General features: G+C 38.8%; 1 protein-coding gene across 1 annotated transcript in view; it reads right to left on the reverse strand.

Moving 5' to 3' along the window:
- The window catches only part of dnah7 (dynein, axonemal, heavy chain 7), a 59,848-nt gene extending 39,424 nt beyond the window's left edge, over positions 1 to 20,424 (reverse strand). The window contains exons 1-28 of the mRNA XM_074695073.1: positions 20,215 to 20,424; positions 19,884 to 19,947; positions 19,582 to 19,768; positions 19,436 to 19,508; positions 18,757 to 18,937; positions 18,542 to 18,614; positions 18,303 to 18,428; positions 17,964 to 18,083; positions 17,258 to 17,441; positions 16,980 to 17,159; positions 16,130 to 16,402; positions 15,750 to 15,877; positions 15,364 to 15,442; positions 14,717 to 14,941; positions 14,414 to 14,560; positions 13,846 to 14,025; positions 12,844 to 12,984; positions 12,220 to 12,587; positions 11,410 to 11,596; positions 5,567 to 5,760; positions 4,248 to 4,446; positions 3,908 to 4,048; positions 2,739 to 2,951; positions 2,535 to 2,644; positions 2,064 to 2,232; positions 1,507 to 1,609; positions 816 to 943; positions 459 to 671 (exon numbers count right to left, since the gene is read on the reverse strand). Of these exons, the coding sequence (XP_074551174.1) occupies positions 459 to 671; positions 816 to 943; positions 1,507 to 1,609; positions 2,064 to 2,232; positions 2,535 to 2,644; positions 2,739 to 2,951; positions 3,908 to 4,048; positions 4,248 to 4,446; positions 5,567 to 5,760; positions 11,410 to 11,596; positions 12,220 to 12,587; positions 12,844 to 12,984; positions 13,846 to 14,025; positions 14,414 to 14,560; positions 14,717 to 14,941; positions 15,364 to 15,442; positions 15,750 to 15,877; positions 16,130 to 16,402; positions 16,980 to 17,159; positions 17,258 to 17,441; positions 17,964 to 18,083; positions 18,303 to 18,428; positions 18,542 to 18,614; positions 18,757 to 18,937; positions 19,436 to 19,508; positions 19,582 to 19,768; positions 19,884 to 19,947; positions 20,215 to 20,283 (4,455 nt within the window). The 5' untranslated portion in view covers positions 20,284 to 20,424. The remainder of the gene's footprint in view (positions 1 to 458; positions 672 to 815; positions 944 to 1,506; positions 1,610 to 2,063; positions 2,233 to 2,534; positions 2,645 to 2,738; positions 2,952 to 3,907; positions 4,049 to 4,247; positions 4,447 to 5,566; positions 5,761 to 11,409; positions 11,597 to 12,219; positions 12,588 to 12,843; positions 12,985 to 13,845; positions 14,026 to 14,413; positions 14,561 to 14,716; positions 14,942 to 15,363; positions 15,443 to 15,749; positions 15,878 to 16,129; positions 16,403 to 16,979; positions 17,160 to 17,257; positions 17,442 to 17,963; positions 18,084 to 18,302; positions 18,429 to 18,541; positions 18,615 to 18,756; positions 18,938 to 19,435; positions 19,509 to 19,581; positions 19,769 to 19,883; positions 19,948 to 20,214) is intronic.
- Positions 20,425 to 20,778: the final 354 nt, after the last annotated feature.

Genomic DNA, 20,778 nt, shown 5'->3' on the forward strand with positions numbered 1-20,778 from the left:
TTTGATGTTGTTTTTGAAGTCTGGGCAGAATCTCATAATGGTAGCCAGATTGAGTATTGTACAAAAATTGCAGTTGTTTACACAATTCAAATGGAATTGGAAGTATATGTCCCCCAACTTTAGGGCAAATTTGGTTACATTAGAAATGCAGAAGAGGAGAGTTTATTTTTTACTGAGGATCAGGAAAGATGTTACACTCTGCTGTGTGCATTTTTGCCCTTTTAACTTGCTCAGCAGTACTTTTATCAATACTGAGTGTGAGAGAGTTGAGAAATTTTGCCCTCCAATTAGAAACACTTTTACCATTTGCCTTCTAAATGTGTTTTCCTAACAAGAAATCTCTGAGGGCTGTCACAGAAGTGTGAGGTATTTAGAAAAAAAGGGAAACAAATATGCTGATAGTGGCACTATGCTAATGTGGACCTGGGACCAGAAGTTTTTTGTGGGAAATTATTGACCTTGAGATTTCCAGCGGCAGTCAGCACAGACTTGACAGCCCTCATCCCGTAGTCGTAGTGATGCTGTGAGGACAGTTGCTCCGAGCAGAGTCGATAGGTTGCCACAATTTTCACAGACAGGGGGCGTGCAGTCACAAAGCCACAAGAGTAGAGGACGATCTCTGCGATCATTGCATAGTCTGGCACCATCATAGCCACGGTCCTGAACAGAGCCTAAAGGGAAAGATGTTTTTCTAGTGAGAAAAAGTGCTGAGTGTGTATCATTTGTTACCTCATAATTATGAATGTGAATTTTCCCTAGTCTGTGTGCTGAAATACAGAATAATAGCAAAAACACCCAGATTACTGTCACTTTACCTTGAGGTTGTCTGGTAGCTCAGAGCGCCCAGCATATCCAGGATTCATAGTAATGAACACAGCACAGGAAGGGTCCAGTTTAAGCTCTGTCCCTTCAAACATCAACATCTCAGCGTGGGCAGCAATTCCTGGACAAGCAAATACAGAAAGAAACAGTTTGTATCGACTCCTACATTGTGCCTTTTAAATCTGACAAAGACATTGTTAGGTAAGTGTTGTTACAAAGTTTGAAGGTATGTGTTGTGTTTGTGGTTTCTGTCCTCTCACACGCTTTTTGTCAAGATCAGAGATTAGTTTTCATACTGCATCTCCATACATGATTCAGATGAGAAAACATTTATATCAAAAGTACAACTTGGTAGGATACAGAAATAAAAACAGAACTTTTGACATCATGAAACTAAAGTTTTAAGTCAAGAGAAACCAGTACTTCTCTGACTTTTGCATCTTTTGATACAAGTCACAGTGCACCCACTGAACACTTCTGACATACGAATGTGCTGCAAAGAACAAAGCTGTGCTTGAAGTTCTGCTGGCTGTCCTACACAAATTGCCTTGGCTCAGTGCTCCATCCCTTCGTTGTCAGAAACCTGCCTTTTAACTTAAGAAAAAGCACTATTTTTTAACTTTTCTGCCAACATACACAAAAGTCAAAGAAGAAAAAAGCCTGAATGTCAGAAAAAGCTAAAACCTCTCTGTATGGTGAGAATCTGTTGAGCCACCACAGACAGCACCTCCAAGTCAATGCGGTTAAACTCATCGAAACAGGCCCAGGCTCCACAGGACAGAAGGCCCTAGAAACACACAATCATACACACCCACATGTGGTTAATTTATTCAGATCTACACAGTAAATATCGGAAGTTTTGCTTGAATCTGTGAGGCTTAGTCAGTATGGTATGCTGCAGAATGTGTCAGCAGGGCTATTTAAAGTGGAGGTAATGAACAAGCCCCCCTGATGGGTTAATCAGTGCTGTGCTATTCTGAGAAGGACAAATATTCAACAGTTCTCAAGACATGAAATTATTGTTATTCTATAAATGTCATCTGCATCCACAGCAGAACTTTACAGCATTATGTTTGCAAGACATTTAGACACTGACATTAGAATGTTAGTGTAATATATGATGTACAATTTAAACCACATGTATGGAATTATGTGCCTCTTTTAGTGATGATTGTTGCTCTTGGGGTGTGTTCAAGGCAGGAGCATCCTCTCTGGCCTCATGGTGCAAGAGTGTAACTTACTTTGAAGAACTTTCCCAAAGCAATGTAGTCCAGTCCATCAGAACAGTTAAACACAACGCACTGCTTTGCCACAGCTTTAGCCAAGTCTTTGGTTGTCTCGGTTTTTCCTGTGCCAGCTGGACCTTCAGGGGCTCCACCCAAATGAAGGTGAAGGGCTCCAAACAGAGTGCTGAAGAGAGATACAGAGGTAGAAAGTTAACACAACAACCTTGAGTTTGCCAATTATTAATAGAGTAAAGTGTTTCAAACTTCAAGGCTAGATCGCATTCAAAGAAGTAATCTTTAGCAAAGGTATGGTTCCATGGTTTTTATTATGATCAGTCACTCACTCTGGATGGCTTAGCAACATGTCACTTTAAAGATCCTACCAAAAGTTTTAAATTGGATGGAGAATTTAGCTCCAAAACAGAAATTCAAGGGTGTTAAAACCAAATAAAAAGGTTGATGACTTTGCTTGTACAGCAGCTTTACCGGTAGCAGCGATCTGTGAGAGGGGTGATCACCAAACGTGGAGTGTTGCCGAGATACTCATAGCCATAAGGCAAACCAGCATTGATCATCTTGGTCTGGAGGTGGTTTTCCTGCATAGATCAAAAATGAGCATCTGAATACGCATGATGAGATGGGTATAATTCCCAAGGGCATTTAAAACCAAGGTGTCTTCCTTTCACATACCACCCAGTAGTATCGCAGTTGGCTGAGCCACTCAAAGTCGTTCTCGTCACTTATCCCCTTTTGCACCAGTGTGGCGAGCACATCCCTGGCATGAACATCCAGCACAACGAGGGCTCCCAGGGTCACTCTGTTCTGTTTGGATAGCTTGCCACGAACAAGTGCCACGATGTCATCGATCTGCCGATTGTTCTGCTCCAGGTAGTCATCTAAGGCCTGAGGGAGAGGAGCAAGATTACACTGAAGGTAGGACTTGTTGTAAATAAGACTTTATCAGTAAACTGTTTCACATTTAGTCCATGTAGCAACAAAATCAAAGGAACACTGCTCATTTTCTTTTAAATGTGCTGGATATTATCTTTACCTTAAAAAATACAATGTGAAAACCCCTGTGTCTTGGAGGTTGTTTAAATAAAATATCCCTGTGAGGGTTTTCCAGTCTAAATCTATCAGACAGTTTTATACATTAACTGGATACAGCAGCAGACCTCGGGCTGTCAGTTTAAGAGTTGTCTCTGCTCCCTGTTTGATGAGACAGATTTAATTCAGTTTGTAATTCACTTTCAGACCATCTGTTCCTGTACACACCTCTGTCTCTGCGTTCAAAGCGTCACAGTTATGAATCAGGTAATAGCTTGCAGATAGAGCCACCGTGTAAGATATTATTGAAAGCATCACATTCAGTGAGAGCTAATCTGTCTAGCCGACAATTTATCGACAATCTGTTGACGTCTTCTTGAGAATATTTAGGTTGTTTTCCAAGCTGTTTCTCATTCTGTGTCTGACACTACACACTTCACAACATGTACAGTCATGATATAATTTGATGCAAATCAAAAACTGATGGTCAGAAGCTGACGCTATAATGGAGACATTAGCGGATGTAGAATATAATGTGTTTCATCCTTTTAGTGGTTTTAATGAACTCTAATAACCAAAGATTGACAGTTTTTTTTCTGCTACAGGAATTTTTGAGGAGATTAAAAGTATGTTTGAAACAGCCATCTGTATATTTTAAAGATAGTGAGAAATTTATGTTTAAAGGCAACTGATGCGCAATTTTGGATTTAAGATTAATGACAGTGCTGTACATAAAACGCACAACTTCCTTTTGTAGACTTGAGACAAGAATATTCTGTATAATGCATGTAACAAATGAAAAGTTTCGTCACCTTTTGACCTGACTTAATGGCTTCATGAATATCTTTCGTCCAATACACCTGTGAGACACAGAGCACAGTCTGGCCCGGCCAAGCTCGCACCCAGTCGATTCTCAACTCTTTGGGGTACGCCTCTATTGCCCGTCCAATTACCTACAGAGGACAAGAGGAGAGAAAATATTTAAGTTATGCAGAACTATGTTATAAGTGGTGTTTGAAAAAGAGTTCTGGGGAAAAAATCTCCACAAATGTCATCTTAAGCTTTACAGAGAAACAGGTCAAGACTAAGGATCTAATGAGACATGTTTGACAAAGGAAACCAAAAACAGCAAAATAATGATCAACACAACACCTCATGTAGGGAAGCAATCATGCCATTCTCCAGTTCCAGGAGCCACTTCTCCACCTGACCCCTGGCTTTGGAGGTGGAAATGATATCCAGCAGCTGCACCACTTCACCCTCGCTGCTCTTCATGTGGGTAATATCCAGCACATCAGTGAACACCACACTAGCAATGCCTTCGAAACACTTCTTCAGATGGGGCTGCACCCTGGAGGAGAGTAAGGCAAGGAAACATGACCACTATCTGACCTTTTATACAAAGAGGGACTTGGTTGTTTAGGTCTCAGGTACATATATGCATATACCTGAGATGAGAATAAGCCATTTCATAAGTCTAGCACTGCATTTAGGAATCAGAGGCTCAAATTCTCCAAAAATCAAAATAGCACTCTTCAGATCTGGGTATTACACTACCCTCAGGGCTTCAGACACCCCCACTGCAGCAGAAATCCCTTCTTTACAGAAGGGCTCATGATTGTGTGCATCTGTGCTGATGTGATGACTATTCCCAGAAGTTACAGAGAGAATAGAGGGGTATAAGGGTGACAGTGAAAAGAGAAATACAATTGGTAGGATAAGAGTGTGAGGCTAGAACATCTTTTGTCTGAAATCACATTCATTATTAAACAAAAGCCCTGGGTGAAATGAGACAAGTGTTGGTTATCAGTGGGGACTTGATTTCTGGGGAAACCACTTAAGAGGGCGAGCAAGCCTGTTGTTAGCTAAACATTGGTTTCTCAAAGGAGGAAAACTCTTGAATTGATTTTCTCCTTCCTCATGCTAAAACTGTTTGATGGGAGATGACTTTCGGTTTCATCATATTCTGAGCTACATGTGTTGGACAAAAACTGGAGAAGCTGGTGTAATTAAGGGCTGTTTCTTACCAAGGACTGAATAGAAGTCATTTTGTGAATCATAGGCTCAAAGACAACCAATCTAGGCCCTGAATTTGACTTTTTGAGGTAAGAAGTGACCATATTTTTGATAAAATGGTCAGAAATTGCTTCATATCTGTGCTTGTTGACAGGTCACAAGGTTTGAGACTTTCAGACATCAAGGTCACCAAAGTCTAAAACAAACATTGGATCATCCAAAGTGATCTGTGTTAAAGATGAACTTAAACCACATCATGAGGGAAATATTCACTGAAGCAAAAAAAATGAACTCAGAATTAGACTCATTTTCTCATCTGTTTCCAGACAATTAAACCTCCTTTGGATACTAGGTAAATACTGCCCTGTTTGACATTAAATGAAGAGTGGTTTTAAAACACTTGGGAATTAGCACCACAGATAGAAACACAAGCAGTTAGTGTTGAGAAATTTTACCTGGTAGGGTCTTTAGTCTCCGAGAGAATTTCCAGAAGTTCCTCATTGGACAGGAAGAAGAACCGAGGAAAATAGAGGCGCTTCTTCTCCAGGTAGTTATTCAGACCTTTAAGGATCAGCTCCAAGAGTTCGCTGGACTTTTTAAGCTTTTGTAGCATCTTGTCAATGGCTATCACTGCCAACACATGCTTGTCCTATAACAGATATAAGGTATATGACAAAAAGTTAGATACTTTATTTGGATGCTTTACTTTAAAAGGACATTTTGTATTGCTGTCTTATTTTTTAACTCAATCTAATTCATATCCTATGACATCACGACAAACTCCTAAAAACACCTATAAATGGTCATGTTTAACCTTCTTTGAGCATCTTTGTTTTTTTTTTTTAACTCATTCAATGTCTCTGGTTTCAGGCTATCCTCCACAGCACCGATTTTCCTGACTTCTGTACTGTCACTAATAAATTCTCTCTTTCTCATGCCTCTTTGGACGGTGAAGCATTTTTAATGGAACACTCATAGCTGCTATATCAGCATGAAAGCAGCAATTCTTACACAATCACGCTCCAGTCAAATGACACAACACTCTATTGCACACAACTGTCTGTTCCAATTACAGCCTGTCTTTGCTTTGTAGTGCTAGGCATGAGTGTTTTTCTTTTCATTGATGTCACTGTACGGTAAATACAGAAGTCATATGACAGATGAATGGTTTGTTGTGTTCATATTCCTCTTGCAGCAGAGTTGTCACTGCTACCTTTAAGTTAACGCCAAAATGCTGCAATATCTACGTCTACCAACATCCATGGGAGTGATTAATTGTCACACAGCTCCCTCAAAAATTCTATTATGGGACAGTGCCAGAGATATACCTGAGGCCCCTCTGGCACATATGAAATATTTCAGTTCTGATATCATCCCATCCCGCTTTAATTGAATGTCCTCGGGAACTGTCAGCTGCAGGAAGTGCCTAAATAAAAAGTCTTTCTAATCTTCAAGGTTGGACAGTGAAGGCTTGAGCCGGCTCATATGGAAATGTTAGCGTTTCTGAAATGAGGTGCTAGGTCCAGACTGATATCAGGATCCAGAGGTATATAAAATGGTAGGTAATGCAGAGCTGTTGTTGAGCTAAAGTGGTTAACATGGAGTAGAGTGAGAACATGGTGATTCAGCCTTTTCCTGCAAACAACTCCCAACAGAAATAAAAGAGAATGTGTCCATAGGAACAAATAAAGTTTTCTTGTTGGTGGCTAGACATGGTTGTATTCTTCATTCTGCCAACATTTTTTTGTTTACAGTCCATTTAAGTCTGCAAAAGCAACCCCATACTTGGGGCTTCTGGCTTTTCATAAATGGTTGTGGGAAGGTGTTGTTATGGAGTTGTGTCACAAAAAAAGAAAGATGCACCTTCAGCTTTGTTGAATGCTGTCAAATTGCTTTGAGTCTGTATCTCCTTCTTTGACAACATGGTGTCAGAAAGTTTGAACATCATTTCAGCAGCAAGCATCGTGAGTGATTCTCAAGGCAAACTGAAACGTGTCTCTACTCAATGATGATGATGATGTATTAAAACTGTCAAACTGCTGTAACTGAAAATTGAATGCAATAAAATTTAACAGATATAAGCATCACTGAGCTTTTGATATTGTGTGTAATATAAACATATTTTTATCTACTAAGCAGCCAGGCAGGATATTTTCAGTATCACCGCATTTTGTTTTGTATCCGGAATAGATCATGGTCCATTAAGAGGAAGCACAGCCACTGCACAATACTTTTAACCGCTGGCTTTCTTTCAAGCTGTATTTCATTATCAAACAACAAGTTGTATTATAAAACCCTTAACCAGAAAGCTAGAGCTTCACACCCTTGTTTGAGTGTTTTTTTTTCCAAATGGGCTTTACCATGTAATGCTAAAATAAACAATTAGTACAAACAAAAGATTAGGGAAATAAAATTTGGATTACTCTAATGAGACCTGTTTCAAATCACAAGACCTAATTTTAGTGACACTCACATTGAGGCTGAATGAAAATTTTGACAGTATTTAATCGGAAACACAATTATACTAGCAAAGGGTGTCTGATTGACCAACTGTGATTTTGGCTTTTTGTGGATTTCATTGCAGTGGTGATTTTTGGCCTTTTTGAAGGACACTACAATAAAAGAGGGCTTTTAATATTCAGGCTGCCAGCATGAATCTTTTCATGAGCACACTGAGAGGATAACAATGTTGTTATGCATGTATAATGTGTCACAACGGGATTTTTATGCTCATGAAAGATGGTTCCTGTGGAAGAAAAGGGCTATCCAATGCTGATTCTGCAGGTCTGTCGTCTGTGTGGTGAAAAACTACAACCTAAAAAGAGTAACTATCATCTTGTGGATTTGGATGAGCATTAATTTAACAGTAATTGGGCTATTCTCCTATGCAACTATTGAATAAATCCCAATCCGTTGCACAAAAACAGACAGAAATCTTGAGTTGAAATGGTTCATTTCTCCCTCCTCTTACAAATAGGGTAACAGTGTTATGTGCTGCGGCCTGCAAAGAAAGCAGGTTTACAGAAACAAGTCTGTAAATTGATTTGGGCCTGTTGTATTTTTTATCTGCAATCGTGCATGCAGTAGCAGACAAATGACAAATTAAAACATGGTGCAACTGAGGGGAAGTTAAGTTAGGATGTGGAGGTTGCAAGGCACTGGGAAAACAGTGGATCTAGAGCAGCCCCAAGTGGCTGATCAAGTGACAACACTCTAGAGGAAAAAAAGAAAGATCATGTGATCTGTTGATAGGGGAGCTGTACTGTAGCATGCCTTTTAGATGACAATGTTCTGTAGTTTAGATGATTCCACTTTCATGCACTGCTGATCAGCGCTATAGACAAGATGAAGGGATGTGTTTGTCTTGATACTGTGCTGTACGAGCCTATAAGGGAAGGGGGATCCTTCCTGTAGCTGATATGTGAACACTTCATGGGGAGGAGTAGCCTGCAACATTTAGTTTTCCATAATTAGTATTGGCGGCACAGAGCGTGTTACTTCACCGCTCAGTGATGACAAGTCAGCTTGAAGTCGGCTTTCTTATTTTAGCCAGTCAGTGGCATTGTTACCACTTCCTGTAATTCCTCATGTAATTGGGATTTTAGTATTTTAAATGAGTTAGATAAGCATCTTTTCTTTCTCTGACTCTATGAAGGGCAAATTCTTTCTCCACTCAGGTGCTGAAGAAAAGTTAAGCAGGTTATCACAAGATCAATTTGTTGCTAATTGAAACTGAGCTTTTGTATGCTTTCTAGCTTTAATCTACCTCTCTGGCTTTGAAATTTTTGTCACTGAAATTCTGGCAATCTTAAAAAAAATAACTGCAGACTATTGTGGTTATGGCAAATTGTAAGGATACCCGCCCAAAATTCTTTGATTTAATTTTCTTTTGTTTTACTTTTGTTTTTCGCAGTATCCAGAATCCGTGTACTATTCAGCATGCAGTCTGTGTTGAACATAATGAACTGTGTGTCCAAGATCCTCTTGTTGGCTAAATGTAGCTCATATAACACTGACACCAGGACCTATCTATGGAGAAGAGACAAGGATGTGTTTTCCTTAAACATGATTTTACCTTTTTGTGCATCTTGCTTTAAACAGCAAGGAGTACAAATTAAGAGGATGCCTGCCTTTTCATTTAGAAAAATGTTTGTTCAGTGCTCTGAAATAACATAATTACCAGGCTAAGGGAGTAAACCCCTACATCAAACAGTGTTATTACTTCCTGATTAAATTCCCACAGTAGGTAACAGTTAAAAAATCCATTCTGGCTGTCTGAGCTGATTAAGGTACCTCAGCAGCTGTGAGTAGCTTCATCAGTATTATAAAATATCAATTCTCAGCAGTAACACGCACTTTAAGAAAGTTTCTTTTAAAAGGCCACTTTTTGCAAGAATTAATCAAAGGTTTAAGCAAACTAAGGTTGACTAACTTGTAGAAACTACAAGAGTTAACAGTGAAGCCAGAGAAAGTTAGAAAGTGACCTTAATCCTGCTATTTTCAATCCAAAATCCTGAGTCTATACTGGAGCGTGATCAACCATCCATTAACAAATAGAGTTTTGTGGTAATAATTTTAGCAAGAAATTAAACTCATGCACCACAAAACTGTGCATGAGAATGATATGTCAGCTGTGCAAAGTGAGTCCATGTCACTGTACCTAAAGGTGTTCCTACTTGTGCGTCTCCATCACTTACAACACAATTCACAGTGGACTGAACAATGTGAATTCACATCTGTGTGTACGGGCTCCCTGTCCCTTGGTGACCTCATTTTCTTTGAGGCTCAGTGTAGCCCTGCCCCTACCAGACAAAATCCATAATTTCTATTTGATGGTGCAGTCAGGCCAGGCTTTCTGGAGGACAATGAAATTGATGTGTCTCATTTAAGGTCTTCTGGGGACGCCAATTACCCTTTGGATACTCTTTGAGGATGCTGAAACACTCCCTTTTTATCTTTGTTCTTTTGTTTCTGTATTGTGCTTTCTATCTTTTTCCAGCCAGTTCTCTGAACCCTCTTTCTCCATCAGTTCTCAGACAAGATACTCATTTGTGCTTCAACAGGATGTTTCTGTCCCTTCTTTCGTCTGCATTTTATACTCACCCTTAGCAAACCTGATCAGGTCTATGCAATGTGTTGAGATTTACCCAATTGAAATACACATTTTAATTTTAAGAGGCATTTTTTGAACTGTTTAGACCATATTGATACCATACTGCATAAAAATGCACACAAAATATGCCCATTGCATTAAAAATAAGACAGTGTATTTTTTTTAAGTTTGTTTTTTTTCTTTTGCTTCTTATTCCTTTATCCAGAGGAGACTGTTTTGGGTTTTTGTATGCACTTGCTGCTAACCAAATTCCTGAGGGCAATAAAGGTTTCTTTCATTCCCTTGTTTGGCATTTTTGCAAATATTGGTCTTTTCAGTTCAATCCTGAAAACCTTAAATAACTTTAAAAGGACATTTATCATTCCAGAAGAAGGAAGAAGCAAATAAAATACCTTAAATGCTCTGTAGTAAATGGCACTGAAATTTCCATACAGTAATGTGTGTGTATGTGTGTGTTTAAACTCCAGTTAAACAAAACTTGCAATGTTGTCTTTGGTTTTGTAGAAGTGACTTCAAACACCTCTGACGATGTAATCTGTTACTTTTCACAATAACTACCCAAGTTGGAGATGAATAATGTTTAAATTCAGTAACCGATATTGAGCTGATCCTCACAGTTGATTAAGCTGTAAAATATGCACTTGAATCTGTTTATTTTGAACAAAAAGTTTCACTTTTTTGTCTTTTTTATGCCAACTTTTCAGTCTGGTTTTTCAGAGTCTAAGATTGGTTACCTAAGAAAAAAAACGAACACTAAAAACAAATGTACTTGTGCATCCTACAAACACCCATCCATTTTCTTAACCGCTTAACCTGTTCAGGGTCGCGGGTGGCTGGAGCCTATCCAGCTGTCAATGGGCGAGAGGCGGGTACACCCTGGACTGGTCGCCAGCCAATCACAGGGCTGACACAGCAACAGACAACCATTCATGCACACACTCACACCTAGGGATAATTTAGGGTGCTCAATTAACCTGGTAAGCATGTTATTGGACTGTGGGAGGAAGCTGGAGTACCCAGACAGAACCCCACGCATGCACAGGGAGAACATGCAAACTCCACACAGAAAGGCCCACCAGCCAAGCTAGGAATCAAACCGATGACTTTCTTGCTGTGAGGCTGCAGCCCTTCCCAATGCGCCACTCCTACAAACAATTCTGTACAAACATAAACCAAAGAATTTACCCGTGAGACTTGCTTCATGGTTTCCCTCCAGGTTTTGTCCACAGTAGTAAAACGACGTCCCTCTTCAGGCATTTGGGTCATGATATCTGGGGAGCTGAAGATTGGCTCTAGATAAAGCCATGTGGACTGCACCTTTAACCATTCATCAAGGATCTCCTGGAGAAGCAGCAACTTGCCCTCCCATTCCCTACAAGAAAAAAAATCATCAATGTAAGTAGGTGTCCTCGGCTTTTGACAGGAGGACCTATGAGTCCTGTAGAAGAAATGTAGCTCCATATGCAACACAAAGCAGAGCTTGTTTACAAAATAGAAACAGCTGCATAAAGATTAAAGAGAGTTTGGAAATCCCTGATAACTTAATCTTCAGAACGGGTTGAAAAAATGACATAATGATTTCTTTATACTTGTCGTGGTATCATCATGTACCACCCACAAAAGTGGATAATTGCATCAAAAGTTCCACTTTGATATTTTATAAAGCTCATCAAAAACTTTACAGTACAAGAAATATAAATCTGCCCAATTTGGCGTGATGCATCATCAGGCCCTGCAGGGAATCCTTTTCAAACATTGCCTGGCAGCAACAAAGTATTGCAAAACTCTCAAAAATGACAGATGAAGAGGTAATTGTCTCATTTTCTGAACCCAGAGAACAGAAAGCAAAATATTACAAATGATCATGTGGGTGTGAGCTCAACTGAAATGTTTTTTTTTCAAGTTTCACAAAGACTTTTTCAGCACACATAAACAATATGGAGTTTGGAATAAGTTAATCCAAATTAATCTCCGGTCATTTTTCCTTTCTCTTACCGTATTTCCACCTCAAAAGGCTTAATAAATGGTGAGCCCCTCATAGTTTGTGTCTTCACGATGTGATCGTCCAGCAGCATTTGCACCTCATCCACAGATGACAGGATTGAGGTACCCGTCTCTCTGTAGGCCAGGAGGCTGAACTCCATGTCGCCCCACTCGCCCGCCATCTTCTCCATGGCCTTCTCCAGGGAGTACTCTTTGCTGGCAGCCTCACTGATGCCCTCAAAGCTGCTCAGGTGCTGGTCCAGGTTCATGGTTAAGAAATGAGCAACACAGACGTGATCCCCATCTGGCAGCAGGGTGACTCCAGCCACCTCCGACATGGCTTCCCAGTGGCGTTCACGCAAGCCGGGATTGCACAATACCTGTGAAGAAAGTGCACGAAAATGGGGTATGCTGAAAAGACATTTGATGAGTTTAAATTACATGAGAATGAATCAAGTTAGCTTTATGTAAGATCTGCCTTACAGGTGAATGTTTTAAAATCACTTTTGAAGACAAATAGTTTTTCTTTAGTTTCCGTTTTGACATTTAGACCTCCTCATTTTAACAGACCGTGCTGCTTTTACATACACATGTTGGGTTTCTTCTGACCTCTAAGAAATGGAAGTATTCTTTTACCTGCACCATGGGAATATGCTCATTGAACTCCTCCACCTTTGCCTTCATAACTGTTGCAATGTTCAGTGCCTGGGGTTCATCGCTAAAGCCTTTTTCCAGCTTGTATAGAGTGCGCCAGAAGTTCCCAGCATCACCTTCTACCTAAATGGGTTTTGAGAGATGATGTTAGATTAAAAATGCAAGAATACTTTAAATCATAACTCAAAACAGTTCATTGTACCAGACATTTCTTTTTTTTTCTTTGATAATAAGTGACATAAATCCGGCTCTTTGTTTTCATACAAAGTTCAGAAACTATGACACAAGCAATCAAGGGTATAACAGATACATTTTCTACTTGAATTACTGGAGAAGTTTAAACATTTCTAAGAGGTATGGGATTTGAGTTACATTTTATTACTCAAACTTAGCCATCCCAAAAATTAATTACAGAATCTTCTGGTGAATGAAAACATTCTGGCTTCAGTTTGTGGTCAGGACAGTATTTGGCTGACTGCAGGAAACCAGAAAGTGTGCCAAGAAATAAAAATTGGACACATTAATTTTACTGCAGCCCCACCGCAAAATCAATTTATTTGATTATGTTATGGGAGCTTAAAATATAGATAATGAAAAACCGACTAATGCTATGAAGGGATAAGGCAGGGATACAAGCAAGTTAAAAATACAGAACTGCAATGAGTAGCATTTTCCATGTACAGTTGCTATGTCATTGTATAAATATCCCTACTAATTTATTTCTTTATCTCTCCAGAGTCAGTGAGGAGTCCCTGACATACAAATAAACCCAAACACTTGACTGAACTTAATGACTCAAGCATGCAAACCGTTGATGAACCACACAGTCCAGTTAAAAGGGGAGGCCATAAGCCTTTAACTGAAGAGAGCAGAAACAAAGCGACACTAAAGCTAGAAAGAGCAGATGGAATATCTTTAAAACTATCAAGAACTTGAAAATGAATATAGTTAAACTCTTTTTAAGTTTGAAGTAATAGAAAATACCTTGTCTGGGTTAACACCTGAGAGCGGTCCATTAAGCCAACGCGCATGTTGCTGCAGGAAGTCAGTGGCTGTCTCATACAGGCGCAGGAAGGGCGTGAGCTTGTCGTGGATCTTCTTTCGCTGTGGGTACTGGGAAATAGACCAGCCGTAGGCTTCCTCCTCTAAGTTGAAATCATTTATCTTTCCATCGTGGCACATGGGTGAGAGAAGCACAGACAGTGAGCCAGGTTAAGAAAAATTAGACCCACAGAGAATTTTTGGAATATAAATACATAAACACTAATGTATGATGGACTCATATTGTAGTTTTTGTGGTATTATGATTCAATGGATGGAGGGTAATCACACAAAAGCTCTTATGTTGCACCTCTGGACAAAAATGGTTTGATACATTCTGAGTTTTTTAAGACAATGAAGTCTAAAAATAAAGTTCCTTGGCCGTTGGAAAAACTGAGCCAAACCAGCATTTCAATGTATCTTCAAATAATAAACTTAAGCTTCAAAATAGTTTCTCTTCACCAAGAATGTGTAAGATACTTAAATCTAGTGCTATCATGTATTCTTGTACCTTCTCCATGGCTGCCTCCAGTCGAGCATTGAGGGCCTGGGATTTCTTCAGATACTTGTCGAGATCCTCCAGATCACCAAAGGTGGTAAATTCCTCCACCTGCTTGCTATAGCTCTCCAGTTCTTCCTCAAAGTGCTGACGACATAACTAAAACATACATACAGTTATAGATTCTGTATAAATGTATGCATGTATATACATTCTTTGCAAGCATTTTTCTCTTTACATTCACATAAACTCCAAAGAGCAAAAACATCAGGATTCTAGCCAGCACATCAATGGTTCAGTGACTGAAGCACAGACCTTAAGTCCGCTCTGATATTCCTCTGTCTTTTCAGTAATGATCTTCTGGTTTGCTGTAAAGATGGATGGCATACGCTCAAACCACTGGATAGTCTCTGAGTTGAGCTTCATCTCCAGCGATGAGAGGTCCACAAAGTTCATCAGGAAAATCAGTTGTGAGTTGGAGTCTACAATTCTTTGCTCCAACAGAGGCATTTCTGTAGATTTCACCTTGTTCATGAAGACCTGGTGAGATCATGGACAATGCAGAAATAGTTTGCCTATATTTTGCTCTGACTAAACATCACTTCCTGAACTAAGAGAGGCTGAACAACAGAATATGTCATTGATATTTTTGTTGTTGTCTTATTTGGTCAATTTGATTTGAAAGCAGGTTCATGTATTAGTATTTATATTACATCTACACTTTGAATGACAATGTTTTTAAGTTGCATTATTTGCTTAGTAGCTATAAAACAAAATAAATACTCAGAAAACAATGGCCAAATGACCAGTTTCAGGATCCTCCAAAAATAATTGTTGACTTTTCCACCAATGTTGTCATGTCTTCACCTTGCTTTTTGAAGAGGTGTATGGAATAATTGTGCAGTTTGTAGTGCACCTCCTCAAGCTAGTCACCGTGAAAGCAATTCTGGTCAGTTAGTTACCTTAAGCTCCATCAGTTTTTGTGTGTCAGGTGGTGTACTCAGGGCCTTCTCTGCAATCATCTCAAATTCATTACAAAGCCTGTGAGAGGAAGGACATTAAATCAGTGTGGAGTACAAAGGTCTTCACAGACTCACAATGTTATTATGGCACAACCTGGGGCTTAAGAACACCTCTACCTGTACTGGATAAAGACCAATAAAGCTGCTTACTAAAGCCCATTGTATTTCTCCCTTGAGGGGTTATTAAAGTTTTTTCCTTTCTTCTTGTAACAGTGGGGCTACAACAAAAAAAGTTGCCTTTCGACATTCCATTTGACCCACTATGGCCTATCAAAGTGAATGCATAAAAAAAAGTAGAAAAATATGATAAAGATGAAGTCACTAACTTTTTGTTAAGTGCCTGATGGTCCTGTAGCATCCGTGAAATCAGTTTCTGCTGAAGGCCCTGGGCTAGCTTTACCAGAGAGTGGATGAGCTTTTGTGACTGAACCTCAAACATGCCAAGACGTACCACCTAAAGACCAAAGTAAGGTTAGAAAACAAGGAGGATACTGACTCTTCTTGGATTTTCAGATTTCATCATATACCAGATATTCTTTGATGTCAATTAGTTTTTATTTCAATTTGAATTTTAAGAAAAATGTCATTGTAACCATCCCCTATGAAAAAGATTGACTCAAAAGTTTCATAAAAGCTATCATTGGGTATCTACTGTAACTAACAGCATAAAAATTAATTATAGGTGCACATAACTTTTTCTAAGTACCTTGCATGATGTGTACTGGATCTGGTCAGTGAGCTCCTGGTAATGTAACACCTCCTCCTTGATTTCCTTGAAGGAGCGCTGCTCACTGAGGAACTGCTTTATATCCTCATCTGCTTGTCTGGATACTAGTGCGGTGTATTTATCATACTCGTGAATGTACTCTTTGGGTTTCACACATTCAGCCCAGAATACTCTGCGTACCTCCTCCTGCAGGGGGTGAAGGATCTCTGGCAGGATAATAGGCTTCAAGGTACATCCACATTCTGATACAGGCTAGAAGACGAGAAAAGAAAGGAGGTAGATATCAAACTGCATTTTCAGAAGAAGGGGATTTGCATGATGTATGATGTGCTACTTCGATACATCTATTGTCAAATAGATGAATTCCTGTTGAGTGATTACAGAATGAAAACTTTTACAAAACTGATATTATACATATGATTCTCTAATAATTAAGGGACCTCCTGTTGATCTTTTGTTCAACACTGACAAAGTCATAGTCATTGTATGCTGGCACAATCCAAATCTGCAAATCATTTACCAGCTCTCTTGGGTTCTCCCTTAGTTAGATAACATGACCACAGGGGAAAAAAAACACAGACAAATTTTAAAACATAAAAGTGGCATATTGTTTCTGTGGTACATGTGGTAAAATTTTCCCTGAAAGACCTGCATAAAACCAAATTTGTAAGGAAGAACTACCCACTGTATAACATCTTTAAAATGATAGTTAGTTGATGAAACAATCTTTAATAATGTTAAGTTCATTTAATTCATAATTGTTGCAGAATCTAATACATTCCTGTCAATCAGTTTCTATAGGGTATTAAAAAAGATATTTTTCTTTTACCAAATCTGGGATCAGTTTGGTTTCCACACGAGGTATCATGCTGATGGACCTCAGCATAATGTCAAAGACATTAAGAAGGGCCTCTTCAAATTGTTCGAGGTTGGGCTCCAACTTGATCTCCGTGTCCTCCAGGACCAGATGCACCACTAAACCTGGATGTTCGTAGGCACGCTCTGACCTCTACACAGGGCAATACAAAAGGTGTCAAAAGTATAAAAAACAACAGTCTGTTCATTTAGCTCTGACACACTTCAAGAAATAACATTATTTTTTCCTACCGGGTCTTGGGAAATGAGTTTTGTATAATCTGTTATTGAGTCTATTGCAAGGCTCTGCAGATGGGAGGTCATCAGTGTAGCTGCACAGTTGAAGAACGACAGAAACTTAGTTTTGTTGCTTTGGGCAGGTACCAGCTTCTGTCTGAACCCCTTGTAGTAAAAGTTTTTCACTTCAGGAAGCCACCTGGTAAATTAAAAAAAAAAAAAAAAACATTATTTTTCATATTCATATTTTAGCAGTGTTTTTGCATTTTTAACAAAAAACATAAACATCAATTAGTCTAAAAATATGAAATAATACACTCAAACCTGTATAGATAACCTAAGTGTCTCATGAGATTTTGGTTGAAATGAGTAGGGTTGTATCATGTATCTTTGCACAAAGTAAACATAGAAACACTGTTGCTTAACAACGTTTCTCTTACTAAAAGCCTGTTGATTTCAACCTTCAGAGAGGCAAAACAAGCCAACAATATAATATCCCAAGGCTCCTGAACTAGCCATTGTGCACTATAAACTTCCTTTTTTATTAATCTTTAAGAAGGCAAGTGGCAAATTTGCATACAGACTTGTTACTAGTTGAAAATGTAAGAAAACCTAAGATGTAAAAATAATTTGTTTCTTAAAATGTTACATTGAACACTCATTTAAGAATGAAATAATTTCTTTAAAACATGTTTTTAGTGATAGTTGATTGACTGCCTACCTCTCCAGAAGGACTCCTCTTGCATTAAGAACATGACTGTTGACAATCTCCTTGAACACAGAGAGCTCCATTGACTCCTTTCTGTTGTGGAACGCTTCAACATCTATCAGACGGAGATCTCTGCAAGAAAGACATTCAGAGACACAGAACAGAATGTAAATCTATGACCCCCATTGTACTTTCAGGTGAGGGTTATCCATTTGGTGTTGGTTGGTGGGACACTTGAGGTGGCAATCGGTACTTTCAAAGACACTGTTTCCCATAAGCATCATACATGAATCCAAATAGACTAAATTGATTTTGCACGGTTCGAATTGAAGTATAACATGATAAACGTACCTGAAATTAGTATGCCAAACCTTGAGCACATTCTGCATAGTGGTGTTAAAAGAGTGAAGATTTGATGTCAGCCTCTTTCGAGCCTGGACAAAGGTTCCATTCCAAGGTTTAGGTACTGCTTCCACTCTGACAGTTAAAGAAATTTTACTTTATTTTATTGAAAAAATAATAATAGTAATAATAAGTTCTTTAAACAGCATAAATCAGGCTGTGTCCACCAACACTTCTTGTTGACTCACTCAAGCCTGTGGGAGGGGCGATCTGTCATCTGGCTTTCACCCTTTTCTGTGGGATCCTTGAATGTGTATCGCACTGTGATGACAAATACAAAAAAATATCACAACATATTTTTTCTAGCACAAATTGTCGTTGCTATTGTTTAAGTGAACACAAAAGGAATAAACTCCAATATATTGTAATTTTTAAAAATCTGTCAGTTTGATAAAATACATACAGATTGCTGTTTTGACACAAAGTAGGTACTCCTTCTTAACCTCCTCCACCAGTGGCTCCATTGCTGCTCCCAGACATCTAAGGCGGCAAGGGACCATACCCATCATTTTCTCCAGCCAAGAGTCTTCAAGAGGAGCCACATTGTCCAGGTCTATCCCATTCTGGATGAAATAGTTAAATCTCTGAAAGGGCAAAATATTAAAAAAAAACACTTAAGGTGACAGTAAAGATATTTTTATAAATAAATAAATATCACTGAAAAAGAGGGAGATTCACATTTTTGCCAATTTAGTCTTTAGGTATCATAAGCCAGGGATGATCTTGTTTTCACTGTGTAGATCGGTTACAGCTATACTTTTTAATGTGTCCTTTTTTTATTAGTCAGCTACCACAGCACACAAAAAAGTAACTTTATGTTAATGCACATTTTTGCTCTTGGTCTTTGCCTATGCAAAAATTTCATGTATGTTTTGGATTTGGAAGTTTCCTTAATGTGATCACTTTGAAAATGTATTTGTTTACAGGTTCAAAAAAAACAGAAAACAATGATTAGTAAGCATAACAAGTGCCTAACAGTAATCGTATGAAAGCGCTGGCACAATGTCTTTATTGTAATTATACAAATAAGCAAAGGGATGTTTGTGTCAAGATACAGTTTCAACCATTTATCTCCATTTTACCATTTCGCGGTCCTCTGTTGCTGTAAAATCAAAGGAGCCACATGGAGGAGACTGGCTTTTATCTTCAGGTTGGCTAAAGGAAAGTAAGCAAAAGGTTTAGAAAGCAGAATGGTCATGTTGTATTTTCAAATAAAATGATGACTAACCATATGAATTTAACAAGATTCTCTCGTAGAGTCTTATTCTTATTTAATTGTTTTTTGATTTTTGTGCGGGTGGTGTAGATCTGGGAGGTCCCAGAAAACTGCACTGCCTTCCTTCTTTGTAGCAGGTTGTGGTTTGCTCCATGACCTCTTGTCGTCCCACTGTACGACCCCTCCATCAACCTGTCTCCTGCAGCACAGGGCAAGAGTTACAACAATTGATGATAAACTTAAAACAATCCATACAGTTCACAAGTTTATCATCAAACTTTTCAGTGAAATAATAATAATAATACAGAGTTTACCTGCTTTGGTTTCTTGGGATTTCTGCTTTAGTGGTGAAAGCAACGGTTTTGATTCCATCCTAGGCTGTTAATGGTTAACCAAGACCACAAGCAAATCATCAAGACTCAGTCCTACAAATGACTCAATTTCTTTTTTTTTAGGATAATAGTGTCACTTTACATTTAACAAAACTTGAGATGTACAAGGTGCCAACTTATTGTCTGGATGATTTTATTGAACTGCGTTTCGTGCTTATGCTAATTAGGGTTGAACGGTGTTTCAAACAGAAAGAAAAAACAGTCAGTTAAGCTCACTGAAAATTCTACCGTAATAGTAAAACGACTGTCTCACCTGTACTGGATAAGCTGTCGAGAAAGTCCTACTTTCGGTAACTTCTGCTCTTTCCCTCGGTAAACTCATGTCAGTAGTTCTGTCGAGTAATCAGGAGCTTTACACTAAACCCTTGCATGGTTGCTAGAGCCGTTGCTAAGGAAGCAATGGCGAGCCTATAAGCACATATGTGGGCATTCTAACACAAATGATGTCTACAAATTTGAAGACGGTTCCCGTTTGGAGATTAGGTAGTAGTTTTCACCAAGTTATTGTCTTGTTTGCAAATACTTTGAGCATTCAACGAGTGACTCGAGCCGTTAACTTCAATTTAAGTGCGTGTCCAGAATTGGACTATTCCATTAGCCTGAAGCGTGCGGGGGACACAAACATTGATAGACAACAATTCGGTCAGAGATTAAAAAGGAACATTTTTGGAAAGATTTTTTTATATTACATAAACTTCTTTTTTGTGCTATTGTTGTTGGTAAAACACGTAATGACTTTCTTTGTCTGATGGTTAAATCTGTCCTGTTTACCTTTGGTCCCGTAAATTTGCTTTATTAGATGATATTGCATTCCTTC

Source organism: Halichoeres trimaculatus, unplaced genomic scaffold (genome assembly GCF_033239565.1).
Source record: "Halichoeres trimaculatus isolate MK-OKI-2021-1 unplaced genomic scaffold, fHalTri1.1 fHalTri1_scaffold_19, whole genome shotgun sequence".
NCBI classification, from domain to species: Eukaryota; Metazoa; Chordata; class Actinopteri; order Labriformes; family Labridae; genus Halichoeres; species Halichoeres trimaculatus.